The following is a 24,124-nucleotide window of genomic DNA, read 5'->3' on the forward strand; positions in this document are numbered from 1 at the left end:
CTTTTTATAGCACGTTTTTGCACTTTTTCAGTTTGACGGGAGTACGGCTGGGCTGGCCCTGGCCGCCCCCCACCCCCGCCCCTCCAACACCGGCTCGTGGCCACGGGGATCCACCCATGAGCCGAGGCCACACAGGCACTGGCCCTGGGTCGCAGAAAGGGCAGCAGCCTCCCAGTATAAGCCTCGGGGTGGGAGTGGGGATGGGGCGGTCCCTTAACTGCTCCTCCCGGCCACTTCTCAATCAGGCTGCACCTTGGGACCCCCGCCCCACCCCTACTGTGGCAGGATTGCATCTGAACCCCCTGTGACAGTCACTTTGGGCACGTTGTTTCACCCCCGGAGCCTCTCTCCTCCCCTGCCAAGCTGGCCTCCTTGGAGCTCGGGTGGCTTCAAAGCCCTATGGGAAAGGGGCCAGGGCTCCTCACTCCCCTGCCTCTCCATAGCCACACGGTGGGGGGCCAGTGAAGCGACCCTTCCCTGCAGCACAGAAGCTCTCACACCAGGCCCAGGCTTCCTTTACCTGTCTCAATGTTTTAGTCATGGTGCCTTTGATCAGTAAGGTAGGATTTACGGGGGACTCGAACACACTTGACTTCACTCGCAGTCAGAAAAGTAATACATAAAAAAAATATTTTTTAAATATTCACTGGATGGTAACATCTGCCTTCTCTCTCTCTCTCTCTCTCTCTCTCTCTCTCTCTCTCTCTGTAGGCATTTTCTGCATTGGATAAAGAGGACACTGGGTTTGTAAAGGCTTCAGATTTTGGACAAGTTCTTAAGGATTTCTGTCACAAACTCACAGATAACCAGTATCATTATTTTTTGAGAAAACTAAAAATTCATCTAAGCCCCCATATAAATTGGAAATATTTCCTCCAGAAGTTCGACTCTTTCTCCGAAGAGGTAAGGATGTTGGCATTACCTGAGCACCTCTCTTTGAGACCGGGTTAAAAGTAGTTTTTGCCAAACGGGTAATTGATTAAAATGACATCAAGTGAAAGGGCAATCGCCTCATGTAATTAGCTAACTCCAAATGAAACTTTGGTATAAATTCCACATAGAGTGTTAAAAGGTAAGTGTGTATACTTTATGGAAAACCTTTTTATTTTGTTTTGTTTTGGTTTTCTTTTGTTTTGTTTTCAAAGAACTTTGGGAGCTTGCTTTTGTCTGGTTGCTTCAGAATTCTCCGGAATCTTAGATCCCCGAAGATGACCTGGTGTCCACAGAAGTGAGGCCCACAGTGTGTCGGGCCCGGAGGCGGAAGTGAGGGAACCGGGTCTCACTTGGGAGATGTTTGTTGAGGACACCCTATGTGCCGGTCCCTGGGGCGTGTATCAGCCAAATCTGGGCTGGAGATGAGCGTGGAGAGGGTGGGCTTTAACAGACACATGATCAGCAGGAGGAGAGATTGCTGGGAAAGTCAGGGAGGGCTCCCGGGAGGAGGGTGTGTGACTGACTGCAGGGCTCTTCCTCCTCCCCCCAGACTGCATTTCTGGCCACACCAGGTATTTACCCTGAGGCTGTTTCTTGATCTCTAACCGTAAATGGACCCGAATCGTTAGCAACAATCACAGTCCGGTTTCAGCCAACACGGATTTCTCTGACCGCCATTCCGTGCTGAGAGGGAACAGAGGGAACAGAGGGAACAGAGTGGCATGGTCCCCGCCTGCATGGAAGGAGAGATGAAAATAAACATGTGAGCCATCCACAACTAATGCAGCGGTCAAATCACAGGGGGCCTGTCCTGCCGTATATTGAACTGTCCCTCTGCAGCCGGATACCTACGTCATTTCCAATGGCATATGCTCTTATGTGTGACGAACACCTACGTTCACAAATCCTTGATCGCTGATCCAGGACGGACCCTTGGACATTCACATACTCGAGCAGACAGCGTGAACATTTTTAAGGTCTGAGGTTCTTTGTAATGCTCACAACAGCAAACGCTACACAGTGCCTTCCGAGGGCCACTCTTCCTGGTCCTTTACATACATGAACCCGCCCGGTCCTTTAATACCAATACTTGGCATGTGCTATTAATGTCCCTTTTTATAGATGGGGACCCTAGGGCACAGAGACATTAATTTGCGCACAGGCCCCCTGATGGCAGGTGGCAGAGCTGGTCTGTGAGCAAGAGGTCTCTCCCAGCTCCAGGCCCCTCGATGCTGTGCCGTGTCTCCCGTGTGGGCTGTGACTTCTTTCCTTGTTGCCGTTCAGACGGACATCCCTAAGCAATGGATGATGTCGGGTTGCACGCTTTCAAACTGCATGCCAGTGGTACTCCATCGAATACTGTTTTCTGTGCTTACTTTTTTTTGTTTGCTCTCACGCGTTCAGGACTTAGCCGTGTTATCCCTTTGGTCTTAGTGCATTCCCTTATTAGGCTGCCATAAAATGAATCCATCAAGTGAATACATTCTATTAAATGGACGCACCCTGTTTGGTTATCAGCCTCCCGCTAATGACCGTGTAGGCTGTTTACAGTTTTTTCTATTACAAGCAGAGCACCAGCCAGCCTCCTGCGTCGGTCCCCCGGTGACACTCGGAGTTACCCTGCGTGGGATCGGAGGGCACGTGCATGGGCAGCATCCCAGGGGCAGCATCCCAGTGGCCGCCACTGTGGCTGCACTGATCAGTGCACGCTCCCACCAGCCTTGGGTGAGAGCTGCGAACGCTCCAGGTCTCCAGGAGTCCTGGGTATTGGCAGATGTTTTCATTCCTGCCCATCTGAATACCAGTAAGCCTGCGCGTTTTCTTGTGTTATGAGCCATTCAGGTTTCATTATCTGAGAAGGGTTCCTGTCCTTTGTTGGTACGTGAGCAGCAAATACCTCCTCCTGGCCTGTGACTCATCTTCTCTCTCTGTTTATGGTGATGCTCACTATTTTTAACGAGTACACTTTTTTCCCCTGACTTTAGATATTCACTGTGGGAATTCTGGCAGACCCAGGAAAGTGCAAAAAAGAAAACGGGGTTCGAAACCCCATGCTGATGCCGTGTTGGCGAGAACAACCCCCACCGTGTGCTGGGCCGTTCTCCCCACACGGTCTCACCAGGCTCTTATCCCAGCGAAGCTCTCCGGAAGTCAGACTCCCGCCGGGTCAACTAGCAGAGGAGACCAGGCAGGTTCAGCTCCGGAGCAGACATTCTCTCGATGTGCCACACTGCCTTGGAGATCTCCACCCCCCCCCCCCCCCCCCCCGCCTTCTTAATGCATCTTTTCCCTAGTCCTTTTATCGGGACAAAACACTCTTACCGTAAAACTTACCATCTTAATCGTTGTTACGTGCACAGTTGAGTGGTATTAAGATCCATACACACGGCTGTGCAACCATCACCACCACCCCCTCCAGAACTCTTTTCATCTTGCAAAACCGAAACTAGACACTAATTAACCCCCCAACCCCTTCTCCCCAGCCGTTGGTGACCACCGCTCAGCTTTGCGTCGCTGTGATTTTGACCGCGGTGAAGTGGAACCATACAGTATTTGTCTTTCTGTGGCTAGCTTATTTCGGCTCAGCATAGTGTCCTCGAGGTTCATGCGTGTTGTAGCCTGTGTCCGAATTTCCTTCCTTTTTAAGTCTAAAAATCGTCCACTGTAGGGATACGCCAGGTTTTGCTTATCCGTTCATCTATCGGTGGTTGCTTCCACGTCTTAGCGGTTACGAATAATGCTGCCGTGAGCACAGTGTGCAGATATGCTCCTTTCTTTTACAGAATGGAGGTGACACTGGCTGTGTGATCGTGGATCTTGCTTCTTTCCTCCTCCAGGTTAAATTGCACCACGTCGCTGGAAGGTTTTCCAAACATGGGCCAAAACACCTTTGTAGCACTCCATCTCCTCCCCGCTTTTTAAGCGTCTAGATTTTTTTCCCAGCTTTTGCCGTTGTAAGTTACTCCGCCATGAACACTTCATATGTAAATCTATATCTGCGTTTTGGATTCTTTCCTAGACAAAAGAATCCAAAGAAATAAATAACTGAAGTCAAAAGATAGGAATATTTTTATTGGTCTCGAGAGCAGCCCCGTACTTTTTAAAGTAATTTTTTCTATTGGGTGGAATCACATGAAATCGCCGTTTTTAGAGCCAGAAGTGACCGAATACTGACAATTTGATGTGGCCTAAGCTAATATCTATAGAAGTCATTTATGCCCCATTTTACACGATCTGGAATATTCTGGTAATTTTGAAGGAGAGAATTAAAGTTATCCCTAGGGACAACCACTGTTAACATTTTGGTGTATTTACTTCCAATCCTGTTTTCTGTGCGAGTATCCTTTGGGGGTATGTGTAGGACAGCGCGCATATGCTGCTGACTTGGGGGTTGTTGGCGGATTTTCTCAGCTCTGAAAAGGCTCTTTTTCAACAATCGTTTCGTATTTGTATCGAAGTAATATATGCCCCGTGGAGAGGAAATTGAACAGTGGCGAGAGCGTTAAAAGCAGAGATTACTGGATCAACTCTTCACCCCTCTGCCCCCCCAAGAGCAGTCACTGAGACTTGTTCCTGCAGCATACCTTCTCCCCTCTCGGTCACCCTTGGATTTCTTAAAACAACCCTCCTGGGCATTTTTCGGGACTGTGGGTACGAGAGGTGAGGCCTCGCTTTCTCATTCCACCTCCCAGCTTCTCGCTGCCCCGCACCGTCTCCCCCAGAACTGCCATTTCACTTACTGTGGTGTCACTGGCATCTTCCAGGCTATTGATTTTTCTCCAGAACCTGGATTTCCTTTGACGCGTGCCCTCCCACGGTGTGGACTCACTCACTCCTCCATCCGCCAACGTTTCCTACATGCCGGCGATCAGCTGGTGCTGGGCCAGCAGTGACCCAGACAGACGCGGTCCCCGCCTTCCAGGGGCTTGTGAGATGGGGAGATGAGAAATGAGAAATGTATCCTACGTCAGATTCCAGAACATGCTGCCGAGGAAAATAAAGCGGGACAGAAGGAGGGCATGTCTGAAGAGTCTAGAGGAGGTGGCCTCTAGGGGAGGGGCGTTAGGGGACACAGCTAGTTCAAGGACTCGGCAGGAAGGTGTCCCATCAGCTCGCGGCGTGTCTTCCCTGGGCGTGAGAGAGGAAATACAGCCAGGGAGGGATGGGGCAGGCGGCCTTGTCGCCTGGGGTCAGGGTGCAGGCTGTAATGCTTTGACTGTAAGCGACATACGGAAGCGGCGGCTGGAGGAGTACGCTGACCTGGGGCAGAGGAGCGTCGGTTAGAAAGTCAGAAAACTCACTGTGGCTGCTGTCTGGAGAAGAGACAGTGGGGCCAAGGACCAGAGCGAGGCGGGAGGCTCACGGCTCCGGGAGGGATGCTGCTGGCGTGGCTCCGTTCTAGAAACATTTGGAAAGTGGAACAGACAGGCTTCACTGATCCGTGCTCCGTGAAGGAATGAGAGGCGGGAACAGCCGCAGCTTTCTGGCCTCTCGGGGGGAAAAAGGGAGGAGGGGTCTGCTGGGACAGGTGTCCTAACGGACTTGGCCGATCCCCCGCCGTTGGTCCTGCAGGTGCCTCCAGTGCTCGGCATTCTAGTGCAACAGCGTGCCTCTGTCGAGCACTTAGGAGTATGAGCCCAAACCCTTCCCGCGGCGTAGTGCCTGACCGCCTTGAGCCCTCCCAACAGCCCAGTGCCAGGGGGCAGCCGGCCCGCCAGCAGGGGAGGGAAACCTCAGTGCGGCCACAGCCATCCTCCCTCACAGGTCACCATGAGCATCTCTGTCCACTCGGGAGTTCCCGGACCGAGGGTGAAGCTTCCAATGTGGCCAGCTTGCTTTGTGAACATTAGTTGTACCTGATTTTCCTTCCCAGAGTCTCCCTCGCCTCCGGAAACACTTTGCCGGATGTTCTCGCGGAGAGGTTTCCGGATGAAGTGCAAAATAAGTGATGATGCGAAATGTGCTCAGGGACGGGAGTGAGCGTGCTGGGCCGGAAGTGGCCGGGGCCGGGGCCACGGAGACGGCCTCGCCCGGACCCCTGCACAGCCCTCCTCCCGCTGTTCCTGGCGTTGTTGAGAAGCCCAAACTTGGGCAGAGGCGCGTCGACGAGGAGAACAAGCAGATCAAGGGACTTGTAGGCTGAAAGTCTGGCACGAAGACAGGGTCTGTGGCCTCGATGTGCGGCGACCACAGGCAGTTCGAGACAGAGCAAGCAATGTGGGGGTTTTCCTTCTTCCTGTTTCTCTGCAGAGGGCGGGAGGGGCAAGGGCCACCCCTGCCCTTTGTTCTCTGCCCCAGAGTTCAGTCCCTTTGAGATCACTGAGACCTCTGAGCAAGGGCGTGAGTTAGCTTAGTCAGGTGGCTGGAACGGGGAGGAGGCTGTGGGAGAGCCGAGCCTCTTTCTAAAGTTCAGTCCTGGGCTGGCATTTTTAATAGAAGGAAAAGAAGTAACAAATAATGGGAATAGTTAACGCATCGTCCTCAAGCTCATTAAATATGATACCAGTCATCCCTCCGCTCTAGGGGACACATGGGAGACAAGTAATTAAAAGCAGATTACCCAAATGTAATTAAGACAGCCAGTACCGCTCCCTGCAAAGGAGGTTCACCCTGAATAATCCCTCGCCAAACCGAATCCGTTCTTGGAAAAGGAACAACTTTTCAACACGCTTTGTACGGCCTCGGATAGATTGAAAGTATGCAGAGAGTAGAGACGAGAATTTTGCACCTACTCACAACCCGTTTCTTATATTGGATACCCTGCTAAATCTGTCCTCCGAAACTTCTATTGATCTCCTGTCTCGTATGCCTGTCACACACGACATGTGAAAATCATCCGAGCGCTTTTCAGAACAGATGCCGCATTATTTTCAGATCCTGGTATGGAACTCTGGCATGGCGCAGCGTCTCCTCCGTGTTCCTTCTGCCGCCTCATTACGCACCGCCAAAGTCAGACAGCACTTGTCCAAGCGCGGGTCACGGGCCTCGGGCCAGGGCGGATCAACACGCCCCAGCCCGGGCGGCGCGCCATTCTCGCGCACCACGCTCTGCTCCGAGAGCCACACGCAGGGTTTCCTGGGGGCCCAGAGACTTGTGAGCCGGGGGAACACAGAGGGGCCCCCGTCTTTGCATGCCTCCTCCCTCCTGCCAAACCGTCACACCCCGATTCAAGATGAGAAGCACGAACCAGTGTGGCATGAAGGAAGGGGGGACGGAGTACTGAAACCGAAATGCTACCCGGCGGCTTAGTTCAAAAGAAGAAAAAAGACAAGCACTGAGCCATGGTGTCGGTACTACCTTTTTCACACGATTCCCACAGACTGGGTGAAAACATTATCTGAATTTCCATCCTCTGCAAATAGCTCTTTTTCACTTCTGGGAAAAACATTTTACATTCAAAACGCTCTGTGCAAAATAGAGAGTATCACCTTGTTTTTAGAAAATCGTCCCCGCTTAACATTTCTTTTAAGTCTTAAAGTGCACCTTCAGTATCTTCCGTGAATAGAAAAATATCGCTCAGAGCAGAAATAGAATTTTTAAAAGACATACCAGAAACCCATATAAAATCTCTCTACTTTATTACCATGGAAATAATGGAATTTTTTAACAAAACGCATCCTTATTTAATGCAGAGTAATTATTTTGTCACATTGGAGCACACGGAGAGCCAATGAGATCCTCCCATACTTTGTGTTTATAATATATGGTCTTTAAAGTCATTCAGCGAGATGTTAAATAATCTGAAGACGGGTTTTTCCGAGAGAGAATTTAAGCCTGTAGTTTTTAGCCGAAGAAGGAACCGTAAAGCACATCAAAATGTTTGTAATCTTTTATGAACATTGTATTTATGTTAGTTGCTAACAGCGTTACTTGGATTTATCTTTCTTTTTATTGTAAATATAATGGTGTCCATGTATTTTTAATGAATGGATAAAGAATGAGGAGTTCCCTTTTCAGGAAACAGTGCTAAGATTATTGGGGATAAATTAAGTAAATTATTAAGATGTATCATTACTGTTATTTACTCTTGCTCCCAATGGCAAGAAAGGCGAAGTCCTCTTGATATGATTTCCATGATTTTTTAAACATTTCCCCTAAACTTCACTCACTCTCCACTTGCTAGCCAACATTTACTACCTACTGTCTTCGAGACCACTGAGGACGTGGCAGGTTGTGAGGGACAGCGCAGGCCGACTTGGACGCGTGGGGTGGCCCTGGTGACTGGCCAGGGGGAAGGGCTCTTGGGTTGACTGTGCCTAAAGTGAGAAAGAGGAGTATTGTCACCCATAGCCTTGGATATTGGCAGCAGCTGCCCGGCGGGGCCTCCAGGCGTTGGGTGGCTCCCCGTGGGAGTCAGGCAGACAGGACACATTCACCTCCCCGCTCTGGCCCTTTGGGCTGGGTGAGCCGGCTACCTTGCTGGTGGTCACTGCCGGCACCTTGGCACGACCAAATGTCTGTTCCCTCTGGGCATCAGCGTCTGCACTGGTCCTAGCGCTGACCCAGCATTTGCACAATACAGACAGCCCGCTTGAAGCCAACCGTAGCGATAAAAGCCGCAGAATGAAAATACCGTCGTCCCAGAAGATGAATAATTCGGTGTACAACCTGGTAAACTTACGTGGCTGCCACTTAGCCTGGGCAAAGTCATTCTTTCAAGGTTAAAAACTCTCCCAGATCGGCTCGGTTACAGCTCCTGCGCCGCGCATCCCGGGTCCCACCTGCGCCTGGAGCCGCCTCCGAGGAAGGATTGGGGCCGGGCGCCCGCTGCCCTAGCAGCTGCCAGCGAGGACGCCCTGGAGGCAGGACAGGGGCTGCCGCCAAAGGGAGCGTAGCCTGGATTCTGATGTCCCTGGCAGAAATGTGAAGGGGGCCGCAACAGGCTGGCTTCCACCTGTGCAGGGAGGTCACGTTGCCCGCCCACCACTTCTCCATCTGAGGGATCCCTTCTCAAACACAGTCGTTTCAGGCAGACAGGGAGGTGATCCTGTCCAGTCAACAGGGTTTGGAAGAAAGCATATCCATGTTGAATTTCTACTCAAGTAGTTACTATGAATCTGAGTGAGTGAATTTTCTCAAACCCAAACATTCCGTGCTTGGTGGGAGGGGGTGGGCGGGGACAGGCTTTCGTCCACCTCCGTGTCCCAGCTCCTCCGACGCTGCACCCTGTGTCTGTCACTCGCTCTGGCATTCTCAAAACACTCTCACAAGCACGCCCTCTCCAATACGCGTTGGCATCCTTTCTTGATTCCTAGCCTCAGTGAGATGCTACCTAGATGTTAAAAATAAATGGACTGTGACGTGGCCAGGCCAGGCAGGTCCCCATTCATTGATCCCTCTGGAGCCAGGACAGTCTAAGTTAATTATAATTTGTGGTCAATTAAGGACCAGAGTTGTGCTGTACCATTGGCTGTACAAGGTCATGAGTGTATCAGGAAGCCAGGAATCAACCCAAGAAGTCATTGTCCCAAATAAGTCTTGCAGAGAAAATCCAGAATACGGATAGGGCTGGTGTCTTGTTTATTGTCCTATGCCTTGGTGTCTAACTTGTAGGTGAGCTATCTATGGTCTGGCTCAGATGCAGTATTCTCCTGGAAGAATCTTAACTTTCTTTTTTTTTTTTTTTTTAATATTTTTTTAAGTTTACTTATTTTGAGAAGAGAGAGAGAGAGAAAATCCCAAGCAGGCTCTGCTCTGTCGGCTCAGAGCCCGACCCAGGGCTCAAACTGACAAACCATGAGATCATGCATGACCTGAGCCTAAATCAAGAGTCAGACACTTAACTGACTGAGCCACCCAGGCTCCCCAAGAATCTGAGCTTCCAACATTCATCAAACGTGGATGAGAATGTGTGCCAGGCACTGGGCCCGTCTTGGGGGCCGGGCAGACGGGAAGACAGGTACACATACTCCCATTTCCCTCCGAGTGTCTCCTGCTCTGGCAGAAATAGCTGTGACCACTGGCATACAGACTGGAAAGTTCCATCTCTTGACTTCTACTGAGGCCTGAATTTGGATGGTCCATGCTGAGAGATTAAGAGGAAGGAGCAAGTCGCCCACCCCCCTAATGATGGTACCTGGCCAGTTACCAACACCATCTTGTCGCCCACAGTCAGACTCCAGCATCCCAACGGATGTACACATTGGGCAGGCGCTGGTCTAAGCCTGTACGTAAATTAACTCAGCCAACCTCCTGACAGCAGCCTTTGAAGGTGCGGGCACTATCATTATCCCTATTTCGCAGTTGAGGAAACTGAGGTACAGAGAGGTCAAGGCATCCATTCCCGGTCACACGGCTAGAAGTGAAGAGCCAGCAGGCTCGTGCTCTCAGGGTCCTCTCGTCAGATGGGACCCGTCCTCACGTCCACCCTGTGGGACTGTTACTTGGATTAGTGGGTTAATGCGGAAAGAGCTCTGCCTGGTACCGAGCACAGCAAACCCCAAATATTTGCATTCACTATTCTTTTTTTATTCTCTCCTTCTTCAGTGAGTGTGTGTTTAATGTTTAATGTTTAGTAATGATGTGATTATATGGTGTGGGATTTATTTGAGTGGAAGAATTTATTTTAATAGTTTCATAAACGACTTCAGCCATGAGTTTATTGACTCATTAAAGGGTTGAAGGGGTGGCTCAAATGTTTCCTTTATTTCCCTGCATTTTATGGCAATTTCACGCTGGCGAAGGGTTTGTGAATTGGGCGTTTGCAAAGGCATCTTGGAGAGATCCTTTGTGAGTGTCGGGCTGTCTGATGGAAGTGAGCTTGGAACCAGAGGAGGGAGGACTTACCCTGCATCATCAGGGCAAAGAGGAGGGCCAGCAGCTTTGATGAGCTTGTGCCAAGCCGGGATGTTAGGAGATGGGGCTTCCCGGGTGGGCACCCGCGCGTGCAGAGACCCGCGTGGGGACAGCTCCTCACTGTGGGCATGACTCGCATGGGTTGGGGTGAGGGGAGAGGGCAAGAGCAGTGGGGGTGAGGCCAGAGAGGGAAGGGCTCAGGGAGGCAGGCCCAGGGCGGGGCTGTCAGGGTGGGTCTCCCTTCCCCGCTCGGCTCCCGCAGCCATCTGCAAAAGCTTCCGCTCCTCCAGGGCAGGGGGTCAGCCTGCCATCCAGGCCTCTGTTCCCAGTGCCTGGGCCAGTGCGCGATACACAGTGGGTAGGTCCTTGTCCTATGTATGAGTTGTCACGTCCTTATGACTGGTAGGTACTTACATTCTCACGCGTGTGGTAGGCGGCTATAGTCATGCTGCGTGGGAGGAGCGTAGCCCTGACTTCAGACCATCTCGAGCTCTATTGTCAGTGGAGGGGAGTAGCCTGGGGTCCAACCGCAGGGGAGTCCTCACCCCTCGAAGCTCAGCCCCTCTTCCTTTGTCTAAACAACAGGGAGAACCATGGCTGCCTCAGGGGGCGATTCAAGGATTGGAGGAACTTCCATAACACCCTAGCCCAGCACCTGCATGATGGAGGCGCATTGAAAGGTGGCCTCCGGAACTGGGTCTCAGTACCTTGGTTCAGTTGACTGGAAGCATGTCTTGGTTACAGCCTTTCCAAAGGAAGTTCTGGGAACCTTTAGACCGACCATTACTCATTGCCCAGAAGGAATTCTTGCGTGGAAAGAGATCTCAGGTCTAGGCAGTGGTCATGGCGCCATGAAACCTGGGTTATGCCTGGAACCCTACTGTCACTCCCCCACTTCCGCAAACGGCGCACTGGGTCATGGACACCAATTCGCTGGTCACTCAGATCTCGAGACCTCCTAGTGGACGAGAGTCCACCCTCGGGGGGGGTTGGGGGGCTCTCAGAGTGGCAAGCGTCTGGTTCACGATACGGTGGTAAGGGTCTACAGCAGTGCGCTTGCGCAAAGAGCTTCCACTTTATGCTCATCTGCATTTTTTAACGTTTTATCTTTTTTTCTTGTTTTTTGACAGGCAGTCTCGCTTATGTTGTTATTTTTAACATTCATTTATTCACTGTAAATACAAATGAAGATACAGTACAATTAATTTTCTTTGCTAATCAAAATATTTGATCAAATGAAGCAGTTTTTCGATTCTTAGAAGTAATTATACTGTTCTTTAAAAGGAAGTGGAGGAATTCTTTACAGAGTATTTCTAATTAGGAGTTTTGCTACCTGCTGTGTTCTTATTCTGTATGAAGTTTCGAGGTTGTGTTTTTTTTTTTTTTCTCCTGTAAGGAATCCTAGAGAAACTATAGAATTGTGTCCCTAAGTATTTAGAACAAAACTTAGTAGGAGAATTGTGCTATCTGATTAGCTAATTACAACCTTCATAATAGCTAAATTAATACACCGACATATTTCTTTAAAAAAATGTTTTTAATGTTTATATTTACTTTTGAGACAGAGAGAGACAGAGCACGAGCAAGGGAGGGGTAGAGAGAGAGGGAGACGCAGAATCAGAAGCAGGCTCCAGGCTCTGAGCTGTCGGCACAGAGCCCGACGCGGGGCTCGAACCCACGAACCGCGAGATAGTGACCTGAGCCGAAGTCGGACGCTCAACCGACTGAGCCACCCAGACAACCCTACACCAACCTATTTCTAATCTGACGCCTGGATACACCACACTGTCAAGCCTGTTGCTCCCAGCCAGGTGACCGCCACCTGGGACACCCGCAGGAGGAGGGTCCCAAAGTTCCCTTGCAGCGTGCCCATCGTCAAGGAACACTGAACGCAAAAAGCCATCCACACCAAACAACTTAACTCCTTTTCTTTGTACTCTGTGCCCACCCTCGTCTATTTCTTACTAACTAGACATTCAGAACTGTGTTGGTCAGCTACCGCTAAGTAACAAACAACCACGACATCTCCACAACAGCAGCATTTATTTCGTTTTTCCATCTGTATTGTGACCGGTCTAGGCTGGCTCAGCTCTGGGTGGCATGCCTGGGTCATCTCTGTTCCACGTGTTCTCACCCTCCTCCTCGGACCAGTGCTGTGCCCCAGGCCTGTTCTTCTGAAGACAGTGTCGCTGGCACAGGAGGATTTGCCCAGTCACACAAGTGCTTTTTATATTCTTTGTTCATGTTATACTTGCCAACATTCCCTTGCCCAAAGCAAGTCGTATGGCTGAATCCAAAGCCACGTGGCAGACAGAGGAGGTGGATACAGGGAGAGTTGAGAAAAATAGAGCCTTGAATGCAATATCCCACAAGGGAACAAATACACGTGTGTCTCCGTTTCCAGCTCTATTGGGTTAGTTGACAATTCAGTCCACCTCTTCCCTATTACGTTCCCTCTTCCCTGTTATATCTAGAGAAGTTGTTTGGGATACAATGTAGTGCAAAATCGATTTCCTAAGTCAGCCAAGACCGTGGCTGGACATAACTTAGTGACAGTATGCTGGAAGGTTCTTTTTGGGAATCATTCCCCTATTCGAGCTGTTGCAAGAAGCGTACGATAGACTGCATGGGAGCTACAAAATTCCAGGTTCAGTTAACCCTTCTGGAGAACACACCCTGGTTCTTGCCGCCGGCTTAACCCCCTCCTTAAGTGCTGCTCCCTCTCCTGGGTTAGAGGCAGGTCAGCCAGCCCCTCGCCTGGAGCTTCCCCCGCCGCTTCAGATGTGAGTTTCCCGCAGCAGAGACAGGCTAATTCATCTTTATCTCAGGCGGGCTGGTACAGTGCCTTCCTGAAATGGATGGTGTGCTCCTTGATTGTGTCTGCGTTGTGCTGGATGGTTCTCTTCGACTGCTGTGGCTGTCACTACTTTACAGACGGAGAGCCTACACCCAGAGAGGTGAAGTGACTCGCGTGAAGTCGCCAGCCACACGATGTCCGAGCAGGGCGCTGGCTTAGCCATCCTGAATCTGAGCCCATGACTTGGCCTCCGGCACCCCTGACGCCCAGGGCCCTGTGGAACAGTCCTGCTCAGGAGACCCGGGTCCTGTGGAACAGTCACAGGGTACCTGGGCTCATGCCCCAGCTCCTGGGGTGCGTGACCACACCTCAGACCTGGCTTCCACCTCCCTGGCAGGCGGCCTGACCTACAGGTATAGAATGCACCAGAATGCCTCCAATTACTCAGGGTAGAAACGGTGTTAACTGGGAGCTGAGACTCAAACCCAGGTCTGGCAGACTCAGGCAAAAATATCTGTAATAACACCCCCCAGCAGCAGCAGCAACAGCAGCGAGAGTGGCAGCCCGCGTTTGCCAGGCACTGAGCCAAACACTGCACGGTTTTATTCTGCTGAAATCCCAGGCCCGCCCTTTGTGATGGTTCTGTTTTTATCCCGGTGAGGAAAATGAGGCAGAGAGGGGTATATGTCTTCCTCAAGGCCATAAGAAAAAGGCAGAGCTCAGCTCCATTCAGCAGCCCCAAAGCCCTTGGTTCATGTCCCTGCCCTCCAGGCCCAGCACCCTCCGCCCGAAGGTCTGGCCCCGGCAGGTGCACTCCATCCGGTTGGCACACCCTTGTTGGATTACTGTGCTCCCGCAGCGGCCAGGCGGGCCCCTTCTTAGTGTGCTCGTGCAGGGGCCCAGAGATGGCCCTGGCCTGAGCGGGGAGGATGAGCCACGGCTGGGGATCCCAGCGCTGTGCCTACAAGGCTCTCCCCATGTCTTCAGCCAATGGCTGTGTGAGGGCCCAAGACAGTGGCAGAGACATCAGTCTGCAAGAGGGAGAGGAGCCCTGAAGCTGGGCCAAAGAGATGGGCTCCAAATGAATTCTGCGTAGGTCCACGCTCGCTTCTCTTTGACCCCCTCAACTTAGACTTCTTCCCTCTGGTCTCCCCCACCCAGGCTGCCTCCCTCGGACCCCCCTAGACTTCCTCCCTCCGACCTGCCCCCACACACTGCTTCCCTCTGACTCCCACCCACTGGGCAGCTCTTGGGGGATCCTGAGCAATGGCTAGATTTGGAACCACGGGTTTATGTTGTAAAGCCGGGACTTGGTTTTTACTAAGTGAGATATGTGGATATGTTTGAAACTGAAGCCCTCCAAGTTATTTGCAGGCTCTGTGCGGATTGTATACTTATGTATTGGGACGTTATTTCTTTTATACGTTTCGCCAACAGGGACCAGGAATTTTCTTTGTGGCAGTGGGGGACGGTATTTCTCTGTGACATCAAGAGGGACAATGGGCAAAACAAGGCTCCATGAGTACCCTTGGGTAAATGAGAGAAAATTCCTTCGAAACATATAAATCATTCTCCAACAGGGTCAGACCCATGGTGGACAGGAGTCCACTTTTTATTTTCTTTTTCTTTGTTGCATTTAAACAGTACCCGGCACAGCCAGGCATGCGTACAGTTGTCAGCTGAGCCGTCGAGGGCTGGAGCACCGAGGTGCGGGCCCCGCGGCTCCCGTTCCAGACAACGGTGTGGACGAAGGTGGGCGCCCGGCACCCGATTCCTTCCCTGTATAGCTCTTGGTGCTGCAGCTATGATTGCTATGCCGGGTGAGGGTGCCTTTTATGGGAAGCGTAGCTAGTATTGGAAAGTGACATTTGCATCTCAAGATAGTGGTGTCCTTTCTGATTAGGAGACACATTCCTTCTAGTTATAGAAAAAGCACCATTTCTTTCCCCCATTCAGATATAACGATCACGTGAGAAGCTCCAGAACACAGACGCGCCAGACCAAGAGCCATCTGTTCTTCCCTGGCGTCTTCAGTCCCTCGGAGCGAGGCTGGCGGTGGCTGAGCGGCTTTGTTAAAAAGCAGGGACGGGAACCAGAATGCGGGTGCCTAACGGATTCGGCTCCTAAGCGGCCTGACGGAAGAGCCAGGAGGCTCTGCCCTTCAGAGGCCGGTGGGTGCCCTGGGCAGCGTGGCGTGCGGAGCGGCCGTGGGCCCGGGGACCTCCAGGTCCGTGGCACATCCCTGGGCACCGAGGTGATGACGGTGGTGCCGCTGGGGGTGGCGTTATTGGTGATCCTCGTGTGTTCTTCGTACCCTTTTTGTCGTTGCTAAGTTTTCGACAGCGAACACGCAATAATTGTTGCAGGCAGAAAAAGAGTGTTTCCCTCGGGCGGCAAACCCACCTTGGTGAGAAGTTTCAGTCACCCGCACTCTTGTGTGTGTTGGCCACGAAATTGTGCCGCCTCTGTTCTCCTTGGGAAGTGCCCGCGTGTGTCCCCGGCCCGGGGGAGGGCTGGGGGAGGCGTGTGTGCAAAGAGCCCAGAATCTGCGGGCCAGCACCTTTGTCTCTTGCCGACCCCGGGCGTTCCCCAGCCTCCCGACCTTGCCGTGTGAGGACGTGGCCTCCAGCTCTGGGTCTTTGGCTGACTTGCCCCTGCCTTTCCTTGCCTCCCAGGCCAGTCCCTCCTCCTCAGGGAGGCCCAGCTACGTCCCTGGCAGGGTGCCCCCTTCTCAGAGCACGCGACCCACTTAGGATCTCCGCTCACCCCTGAGACTTCGCCCCGGTCTCTCTCTCTCTATCCCGCCCTCGACACTCCTCCTGGGCAGAGACTTTTTCAAAGGATTACTGCTTAACCTCTGCCTCCCCAGTATCCGGAAGAGCGCCTGGCACACGGCAGATGTCCCACGGCTGTTGGTGAGACTCCGTACAGTACTCGAGGGTGTGCATTCCGCGTTCACTCTCTGCGAGTGCACCAGCACAGGTGCTCACCCGTGTGAGCACAGGGCTCTGGGAGTCAGGCGTCACTCAGATGCGTGCACAGGTGGAGAGCAGGGGTCCCATTCACATCCAGGGCTGTCACGCTGAGCAGGGCTCCCTGCCCAGGCTCTCAGCAGCACCGTTCACAACCAGACTGTCCCAAGCCCCGGACCTCAGGACCCGTGACCCTCGGGGGCGGCAGGACTCCTGGCTGGGGAGTTCCCGTCATCCTCCTGACTTTGTCTTCCCTTACCTCTCCACCCAGAGAACAAGCACTAATACTCGTGTGTCTGTGTCTTGTGTCTGTGTTTATGTGATCACTTGGACCATTTTATGGTTCTTTTCCACTTAGTACGTCACAGACGTTTTACCGTATTATTAAATAATTCCTTAAAAGACTGTAAATAGCTGCATTGTAATCCATCCTATAGAAATACCATATCTCATTTAACTGTTGCCCCGATGTCAGACATCCAAATTGTTGCCAGTTTTTTTTTTTTTTTTTTCTGTCTGGTAAATTTTGTAAATAATCCTGTAATGATCATAATTCCATGAGCTCACTGTGTCTCTTTCCTTAAGGAGAGTCCTGAAAGGAGAGGTGCTAGGTCACAGGAACTTGTTACGGCTTTAGATCCCTTATTCCGCCTGCTCCAGCATTGAGCTCATCAGTCAAAAAATGTGCCAGTTTGTTAAAAGAAAACAGTCGGATCTCATTTTCATTCCCACTGCTTTGCATCGTGACAAGGTCAGAGACTTTTAACCGTAGGTTCAGGGCCACTGCCCCGAGTGGCCCACAAGGATCCCACCAGTTCATTCGTTGTATTGGTCGTGACATTTTACGTTCTATGGGTGCATCGCTTATCCGTTCTTTCTTTGAACAAGCATAAGACCCTGCTGTGTGCCAAGTCAGTGGGGGATTCAGCAGTGAACAAAAGACTAGAGCCCTTGCCTTCATGAGGTTTATCTTCTGTTAGGGTGAAGAAGACAATTAAGGAATAAACACACAGGGGATCGGAGAACAAAAAGCACCACAGAACACCAGCGAGGACAGGGGAGAGGGAGTGTGGAGCGTGGGTCTAAACATGTTCTAAAGACCTTGAAGGAAGTCTGCAAACGGCAAGTGCAAAGGCCCTGAGGCAGAAAGGCGCTGGCTGTGTTTGAAGCAAAGCAAGAGGCCTGGTGGCTCTGAGCAGAGTGAGCAAGGAAGACAGTCACAGAGGCGAGGTCAGAGGGTAATGAGAGCAAGTCGGGGAGGGCCGTTGTGAAGCTCTGCCTGTTACCCTGGGCAACAGGTGAAGCCTTTTGAGAGTTTTGCTTGACCTGATGCACACCTTAAAAAGATCATTCTCAGAAGAGAGGGACGATGGCTTTTTAATGATGGCTCTGCCCTCGCCTACCACTCCGTCGAGGGAACAAGTGTTAATACTTGGGGGGGGGGGTGTACAGGTGTGTGTGCACTTTAAAAAGGTCATCCACAGAGGGCGATGGCTGCGCCCGGAAGCAGGGAGACAGTTGCAGTAATCTGTGCAAGAGATGATGGTGGCTTGGACCAGGAGGTGAGAATGGAGAGTCAACTTCCATTGGGATCGTGGGCGGTTAGGGAGTGGGGGTAGGTCTTTCGCAGGTGACTCCGGGCCTGAGCTACTCGAAGCACATGCTCCATTTGCGGAGGTGGAGACCTCGGGAGGCCGATGGTTTGAAGTTGACGAGTCAGGGGAGAAGAAGGAACTTTCCTTGGTGAAGCTCGGATGTTCTTTCTTGCTTGCGAGGACCGCTCTTAACCCAGAGCTGACTTGGGGTCAGCCACGCCGTTCCCCGCTCCTTCAGTAGCCTTGACGTCATGGCCCAGCCACAGCAGAGGCCTGTTTCCCACCCATCAACAGCCCGAGCAGGTGGCCACGGATTTACTGGCATGGTCCGAGACCAGCTACACTACTCTGATCATAGCACGTTTATGACATTTTAATATCCAGCAGGTCAAAGGCTTGATTACCTGCCTTTCCCAAAAATGTCGCGGCTATTCTCTATATTTATTTTTCCGTATCAACTTTAATGTCCATGTGTCTAATGGTTTAAACATTTTTTTATGTTTATTCATTTTTGAGAGAGAGAGAGACAGAGCAGGAGCAGGGGAGGGGCAGAGAGAGAGACACACACAGAATCCAAAGCAGGCTCCAGGCTCCGAGCCGTCAGCACAGAGCCCAACGTGGGGCTCGAACTCACAAACCGTGAGATCGTGACCTGAGCCGAAGTCGGACGCTCAACCCACCGAGCCACCCGGGCGCCCCATCCATTGAGATGTTTCTTAGGATTTTATTAACTTGTATTTATAATTTGAGAAAGCCTTTTGAAATCCAGTCTTCACATCTGGGATCACAGTGCACGTCCCTTTGCCATCCCATCCTTGCTTTCTACCCCTCCCCCCCCCCCAGAACGTGCACAGCTGTCTCTGTATACCTTACTCTTGCATATGAAATTTCTCCCAAGGTACTCAAGAGCTTGTCACTAATGTAAACGTGTGTTGTTTTCACAACACAATTTCTAATGAGTTATAATTATTGCCCCCAGAATGGTCTTGCTTTTTTGCATTTTTGGCTTCATTCCAGGCACTTTCCTCGTTGTCTTGAACTTCCTACTTGTGCAGTCACATCCACAAATAAGGATGAATCTTGTCTTTCAACATTTATACTGTTTATTTCATCTTCTTGTCTTATTTCAAAAGCTGGAGTCTCTAAAAATGTGAATCATAGAACTGACAGTGAGCATGCCTATCACGTTTCTGACTTCAATGCTTTGTCACCCATTTAATATGTTTGCAGATGGCATCTGGCTAATATTCTCTTATAGGGAGGGAGTATTACACATAAAGTCTTCGTTTTATTTCTATGTGGTTTATCTATTGTATTCTATTCTATACCATTTCTATCAGGAAGAGCTGCTGAATTTTGTTAATGCCTTTTTGCCATCTGTCGGTATGTGACCTAATGTAAGGAACTGAAAGATTTGCTAATTCTTTAAAATGTTTTTAATTTTTATTTTTGAGAGAGAGGCAGACCGACAGAAGGCAAGTGGGGGTGGGGCAGAGAGAGAGAGAGACAGAATCCGAAGCAGGCTCCAGGCTCTGAGCTGTCAGCACAGAGCCCGACATGGGGCTTGAACTCAAACTGCGAGATCATGACCTCAGCAGAAGTCGGACGCTCAACCGACTGAGCCACCCAGGTGTCGCAAGATTTGCTAATTCTTAGAGGACTCGTATACTTGGAATAAATCCTAGTTGATTTTTTATTTAAAAAAAAAAGGACAATGGTGCTAAATATCTCTAATGGTCTTTTAAAAAATGTTTTAATGTCTTCACATTAATGTCCACAAATTAGGTTGGTTCACATTTTTTATTTCAAGTGTTTACCATATTTAGGTATGAGGGAGATATATAACGGGCTGGAATACTATGTATTCCTGTCCATGTGCTGGAACAATTTGACTTACATAAAAATTATCTATTGCATAAAAGTGAGATTCAGCTTGCCCTTAAAATCAGCTAGGCTTGGCACCTTTTTTTTTTTTTTTTTTATTTCAAAAAAAATTTTTTTTTTCAACGTTTATTTATTTTTGGGACAGAGAGAGACAGAGCATGAACGGGGGAGGGGCAGAGAGAGAGGGAGACACAGAATCGGAAACAGGCTCCAGGCTCTGAGCCATCAGCCCAGAGCCCGACGCGGGGCTCGAACTCACGGACCGCGAGATCGTGACCTGGCTGAAGCTGGACGCTCAACCGACTGCGCCACCCAGGCGCCCCCTTGGCACCTTTTTAATAATAGACGGTAGATCTTATAACAGCCTTTTCAGTTTCTTTTATGGTTACCTGTCTATTCAGACCTTTCTAATACTCAAGTTAAATTTAGTAATCTATATTTTGCTTAAAAACGATTCAGTTTCCTCTGGAGCTAAAACCATATTAACCTAAGGTTGCATAATCCGCCTTGTGAGAATTCTTCTATACCTGTTGCTAGAAGAGCAGTACTTCCCATTTGCTGTGTGTTTCAACACTTTCAGAGAGCACTCACATATAGCATCTCATGTCACCTTTACTCTGCCCTGATGGATGAGGAGACCGAGGCAAAAGGGGCTAGTGGCTTGCATGGGGCCACACGGTGTGTTAGAGGGAGAGTCTAGCGTCAGACTCAGGGCTCCCACCTTCTGGTTCTAGATTGTAGATCGTCCACCCGTGTTCTTTCCAGTTATGTCCACCTGGGGCCCATCCTTCTCGGGACACAAAGGAGTGACAAGTGTGAGGATGGAGTCTGAGCTTGACCCTCCGTCGTGAGGGGGGCTCCCTTTGCAATCTGAACACCAGCACCCCTTGGGACGTTTGGGGGACTAGCCACATGCTTAGCTATGGGAGGTGAACTTTAACTGTTGGAACATGTATCATCTGCGTCAGTAACATCACTCTTAGTTTCTAGAATGAAAAAGGAAAGGCATTCATTTGCTTTGAATGTCTCCAAGAGGACGTATTTAAAAGCTCCTTTTAACCTTTCGGCGGTTGAAGATGAGACAGGCTGTGGCCCGAGTGTAGTGTGGCCACATTTTTGAAGATATTTGCAGCAGCACTCTGTGTTTGACCCAACTTCATAAAGTAACATTATGATCTGTCCTGAAGGATAGTAACGCATGATACATATATTGCTGAAAATGAGACATGACCGTTTGGGGGGGGATTAGTCGTGAAAATCTCGTAAAGGTCTCAGCACAGCGCCGTGCGTCATGAGAGGTGCTGCAGCTGACAGGCACGGTGGGGTTTGAGGGAGGCGGCGCAGCGTATTTCAGAGTCCACCCTGGTCCGGGGACAGCTCTTGTGCGTCGTCACCTGTGGGTTCTCACGGAGCCCGGTGTCCCCTCCCACCTCCAGCCTCACCCCTTCCTCAAACCCGAAGAGCTGAGCTGCTGATGCAGGGGCCACAGGTCTGGTTGTGGAGGGCTTTTTCTGACTTCAGCAAGTAGGTGATGCGAGGACTGCATCCCTGAGCGCTGTCCCCTCTCAGGAAGCTCGGGACGCAGCTGCCCTCTGAGCCCCGGTCTCCCACATCTGGCTTCATTGTGAGCTCAGTCTGTGCTCCTGACTGGCCCACCTGCTGTCCCGCCTGTCCACCATTGTGGGCATCAGCATGTGCAGAACGTGGGCTGCGGTCTTCCCCAGACCCCTCCCGCTCACCTTGCCCAAGCCCTCTTGCCAGCGCAGAAGCCTAAACATACACTAAGAAGGTCCTCCTCTGCCCCTCTTTCCCCAGAGCCCATTCCTCCTCCCTCCAGAAGGGGGTCCCCGAGCCCAGGTTGCCGCTAGTCCTTCCTCGGGGCTCCCTGGCACCATGGACAGCGTCCTGAGGCCCCAACCCACAGGCGCGCTGCCCAGGGAGAGGTGTAGAATGCTAGGGGTCTGGTCCTCTGCCCGCCTCTGCCTCCGACCCCACAAATTCTGCCCTCGCCGTGACTCAATCTCTGTGAGCCTTGAGAAATCTGGGGCTTAAGGGAACACTTAGCCCACAGTGGCGCTGCAGCATCACGTAGTAACGGCCATCGAAACCTGCCTTTCAGATTCTAACCGCTGTAAGTATAAATCCACTGCACTAATGTCGGGAAATAAAAGCAGTCCAGAGACATACCCCCTGTTCCGTCCCTTCCCTCAGAGCAGACACTCGCTGTGTGTTTGTGAAATGGACCGAAAGACAGACCGAGTGAGTGAACGGATGAGGACAAAGTCCCGTCCTCCCCGGGCCGACTCTGCATGCAGCCTGCCTGGGGCACTGACTCACTTTTGCTCCTTCTTCCATGGTCGGTGAGCCCAAGCTTCCCCGTCCGCCAGGTCTGAACCTCTGGTTGGGGCTCCCCCGGGGCCCAGAGCCACGAGATGGTTTATAATTTATTAAGTGAATCAATCTTCCTTTCTGCTCTGCCCAGACTGCTGCCGAGTGGGCCGAGAAAATGCCCCAAGGCCCACCACCCACGACTCCCAAGGAAACAGCACACCAGGAGCTCCTGGCTCGGATCCACAAGGCAGTGGGCTCCTGTTACTGTGCGATTGCTCAGGAGTTTGACAACTTCGACACCATGAAAACGAACACCGCCTCCAGGGACGAATTCAGGGCTCTTTGTGCTCGCCACGTGCAGGTTCTGACCGATGAGCAAGTAAGAAATGCATTTGGTTCCTCATCCTAACGTATGAGTGCCCGGCCAACTGTTCCCCAGGGCACGAAGAGTTTAGAACACTTGAGGGCTTGGGGACAAAGCAGGGGGTGGTGTCGTTACTGTTTTGTTTTCAGTCTCATTGAAGGAGTTTTCTGTTTGACAAATAAGACTTGCAACTTTTCGATCGGGGTGCAAATTATGTCACTTTTTTTCTTTATTTTTTAAAGTTTATTGAGAGAGAGAGCGCGAGCGCACAAGAGCGTGTGTGCAAGCAGGGGAGGGGCAGAGAGAGAGGGAGGGAGGGAGGGAGAGAGAGTGACAGAGAGAGAGAGAGAGAGAGAGAGAGAGAGAGAGAGAGAGAGAATCCCAAGCAGGCTCTGCACTGTCAGCATAGAGCCTGACACGGGGCTTGATCTCATGAACCATGAGATCGGGACCTGAGCCGAAATCAAGATTTGGATGCTTAACCAACTGAACTGCCCAAGTGCCCCAGTCACTTTTATTTTTTAAATCAAATTAAACTCGGTTCCAGCGGCCACTCTCCCTCTCCTTCCCTAGATAATCCCAGAGCTTGTGTGACCCCAAGAGGCAGCCGGTCTTCCCCCAACACCTGAACGGGGCAGCTCAGAGCCTGTGAGTTGCTCTGGGCCTCCCGCCACCCTGCCTCCCCTCCCCTTCCCTCTCCCTGGTTCTGTTGCTAGCACTTTCGGATGCTCTGGGGATCCCCCCCCAGGCATGCTGGTGACGTGCCCACCGCACAGGCTGGACAAGGCCACCCTCTCTGAGGCCCTGCTGCCCCACACAGAACCCCCAGAAGGGATTCTCTGCGGCTCCCTCCTCAAAAACCAGTGGTGCTCTGTTTAGCTCTGGCAACCTGCCACCCTGGGCTTCTTTGGCCCCTTGTGGCCTCCCAGGGCCTGCCAGCAGGATGGCATCCGGAGGACCTGCCTTGCAGCTTCCCGACTTCCGTCGATAGTAACACTAAATGCTAGTGCCGGGGGACGGTTCCCCGGGTGGCTTGCTCCTCGCTGTGGCCCAGACGCCGAAACAGAGCCCGGCACAGAGCAGGTGCTCAGCAAGTCCTGGTGAACGGATAGCATGGCGGGTTTAGTGTGCACGTTCTCCACCCCCACCGTCTGGTGCCCGAATAGCTGGGGTGACACAGAGCACTGACATCCGAACACGGAAGCAGAGCTCCCCCCCCGCCACCCCCGACAGCAGACACACTGCTGCAAGCCCTCCCCACTTGTCAAACAAGCCGGTACCCTAGTGCCACAGAGTCACTCAGGTGGAAACCGAAATCCAAACTACTTCGGAAAGTACTCCACCGCCCTCCTTCCCCAGTTCAGCCCGAGTAGCTTCCTGCAGCTCCCGGTGGAGACGTCACCCTCCCCTCCCAAGATGGGGCGCTCTACCCTCAGGCCTCATTTTCTCAGGG

General features: G+C 51.5%; 1 protein-coding gene across 8 annotated transcripts in view; it reads left to right on the plus strand.

The window, feature by feature from the left end:
- EFCAB6 (EF-hand calcium binding domain 6) overlaps positions 1 to 24,124 on the plus strand; it is a 249,752-nt gene that overhangs the window by 206,439 nt on the left and 19,189 nt on the right. For all 8 annotated transcript variants that reach the window (XM_086712072.1, XM_086712076.1, XM_086712079.1 and 5 more), the window contains 2 exons: positions 712 to 903; positions 22,459 to 22,686. In XM_086712072.1, the coding sequence (XP_086568198.1) occupies positions 712 to 903; positions 22,459 to 22,686 (420 nt within the window). The remainder of the gene's footprint in view (positions 1 to 711; positions 904 to 22,458; positions 22,687 to 24,124) is intronic.

This window comes from Puma concolor, chromosome B4 (assembly GCF_028749965.1).
Source record: "Puma concolor isolate L17-30 chromosome B4, mPumCon1.1.hap2, whole genome shotgun sequence".
Lineage (NCBI taxonomy): Eukaryota > Metazoa > Chordata > Mammalia > Carnivora > Felidae > Puma > Puma concolor.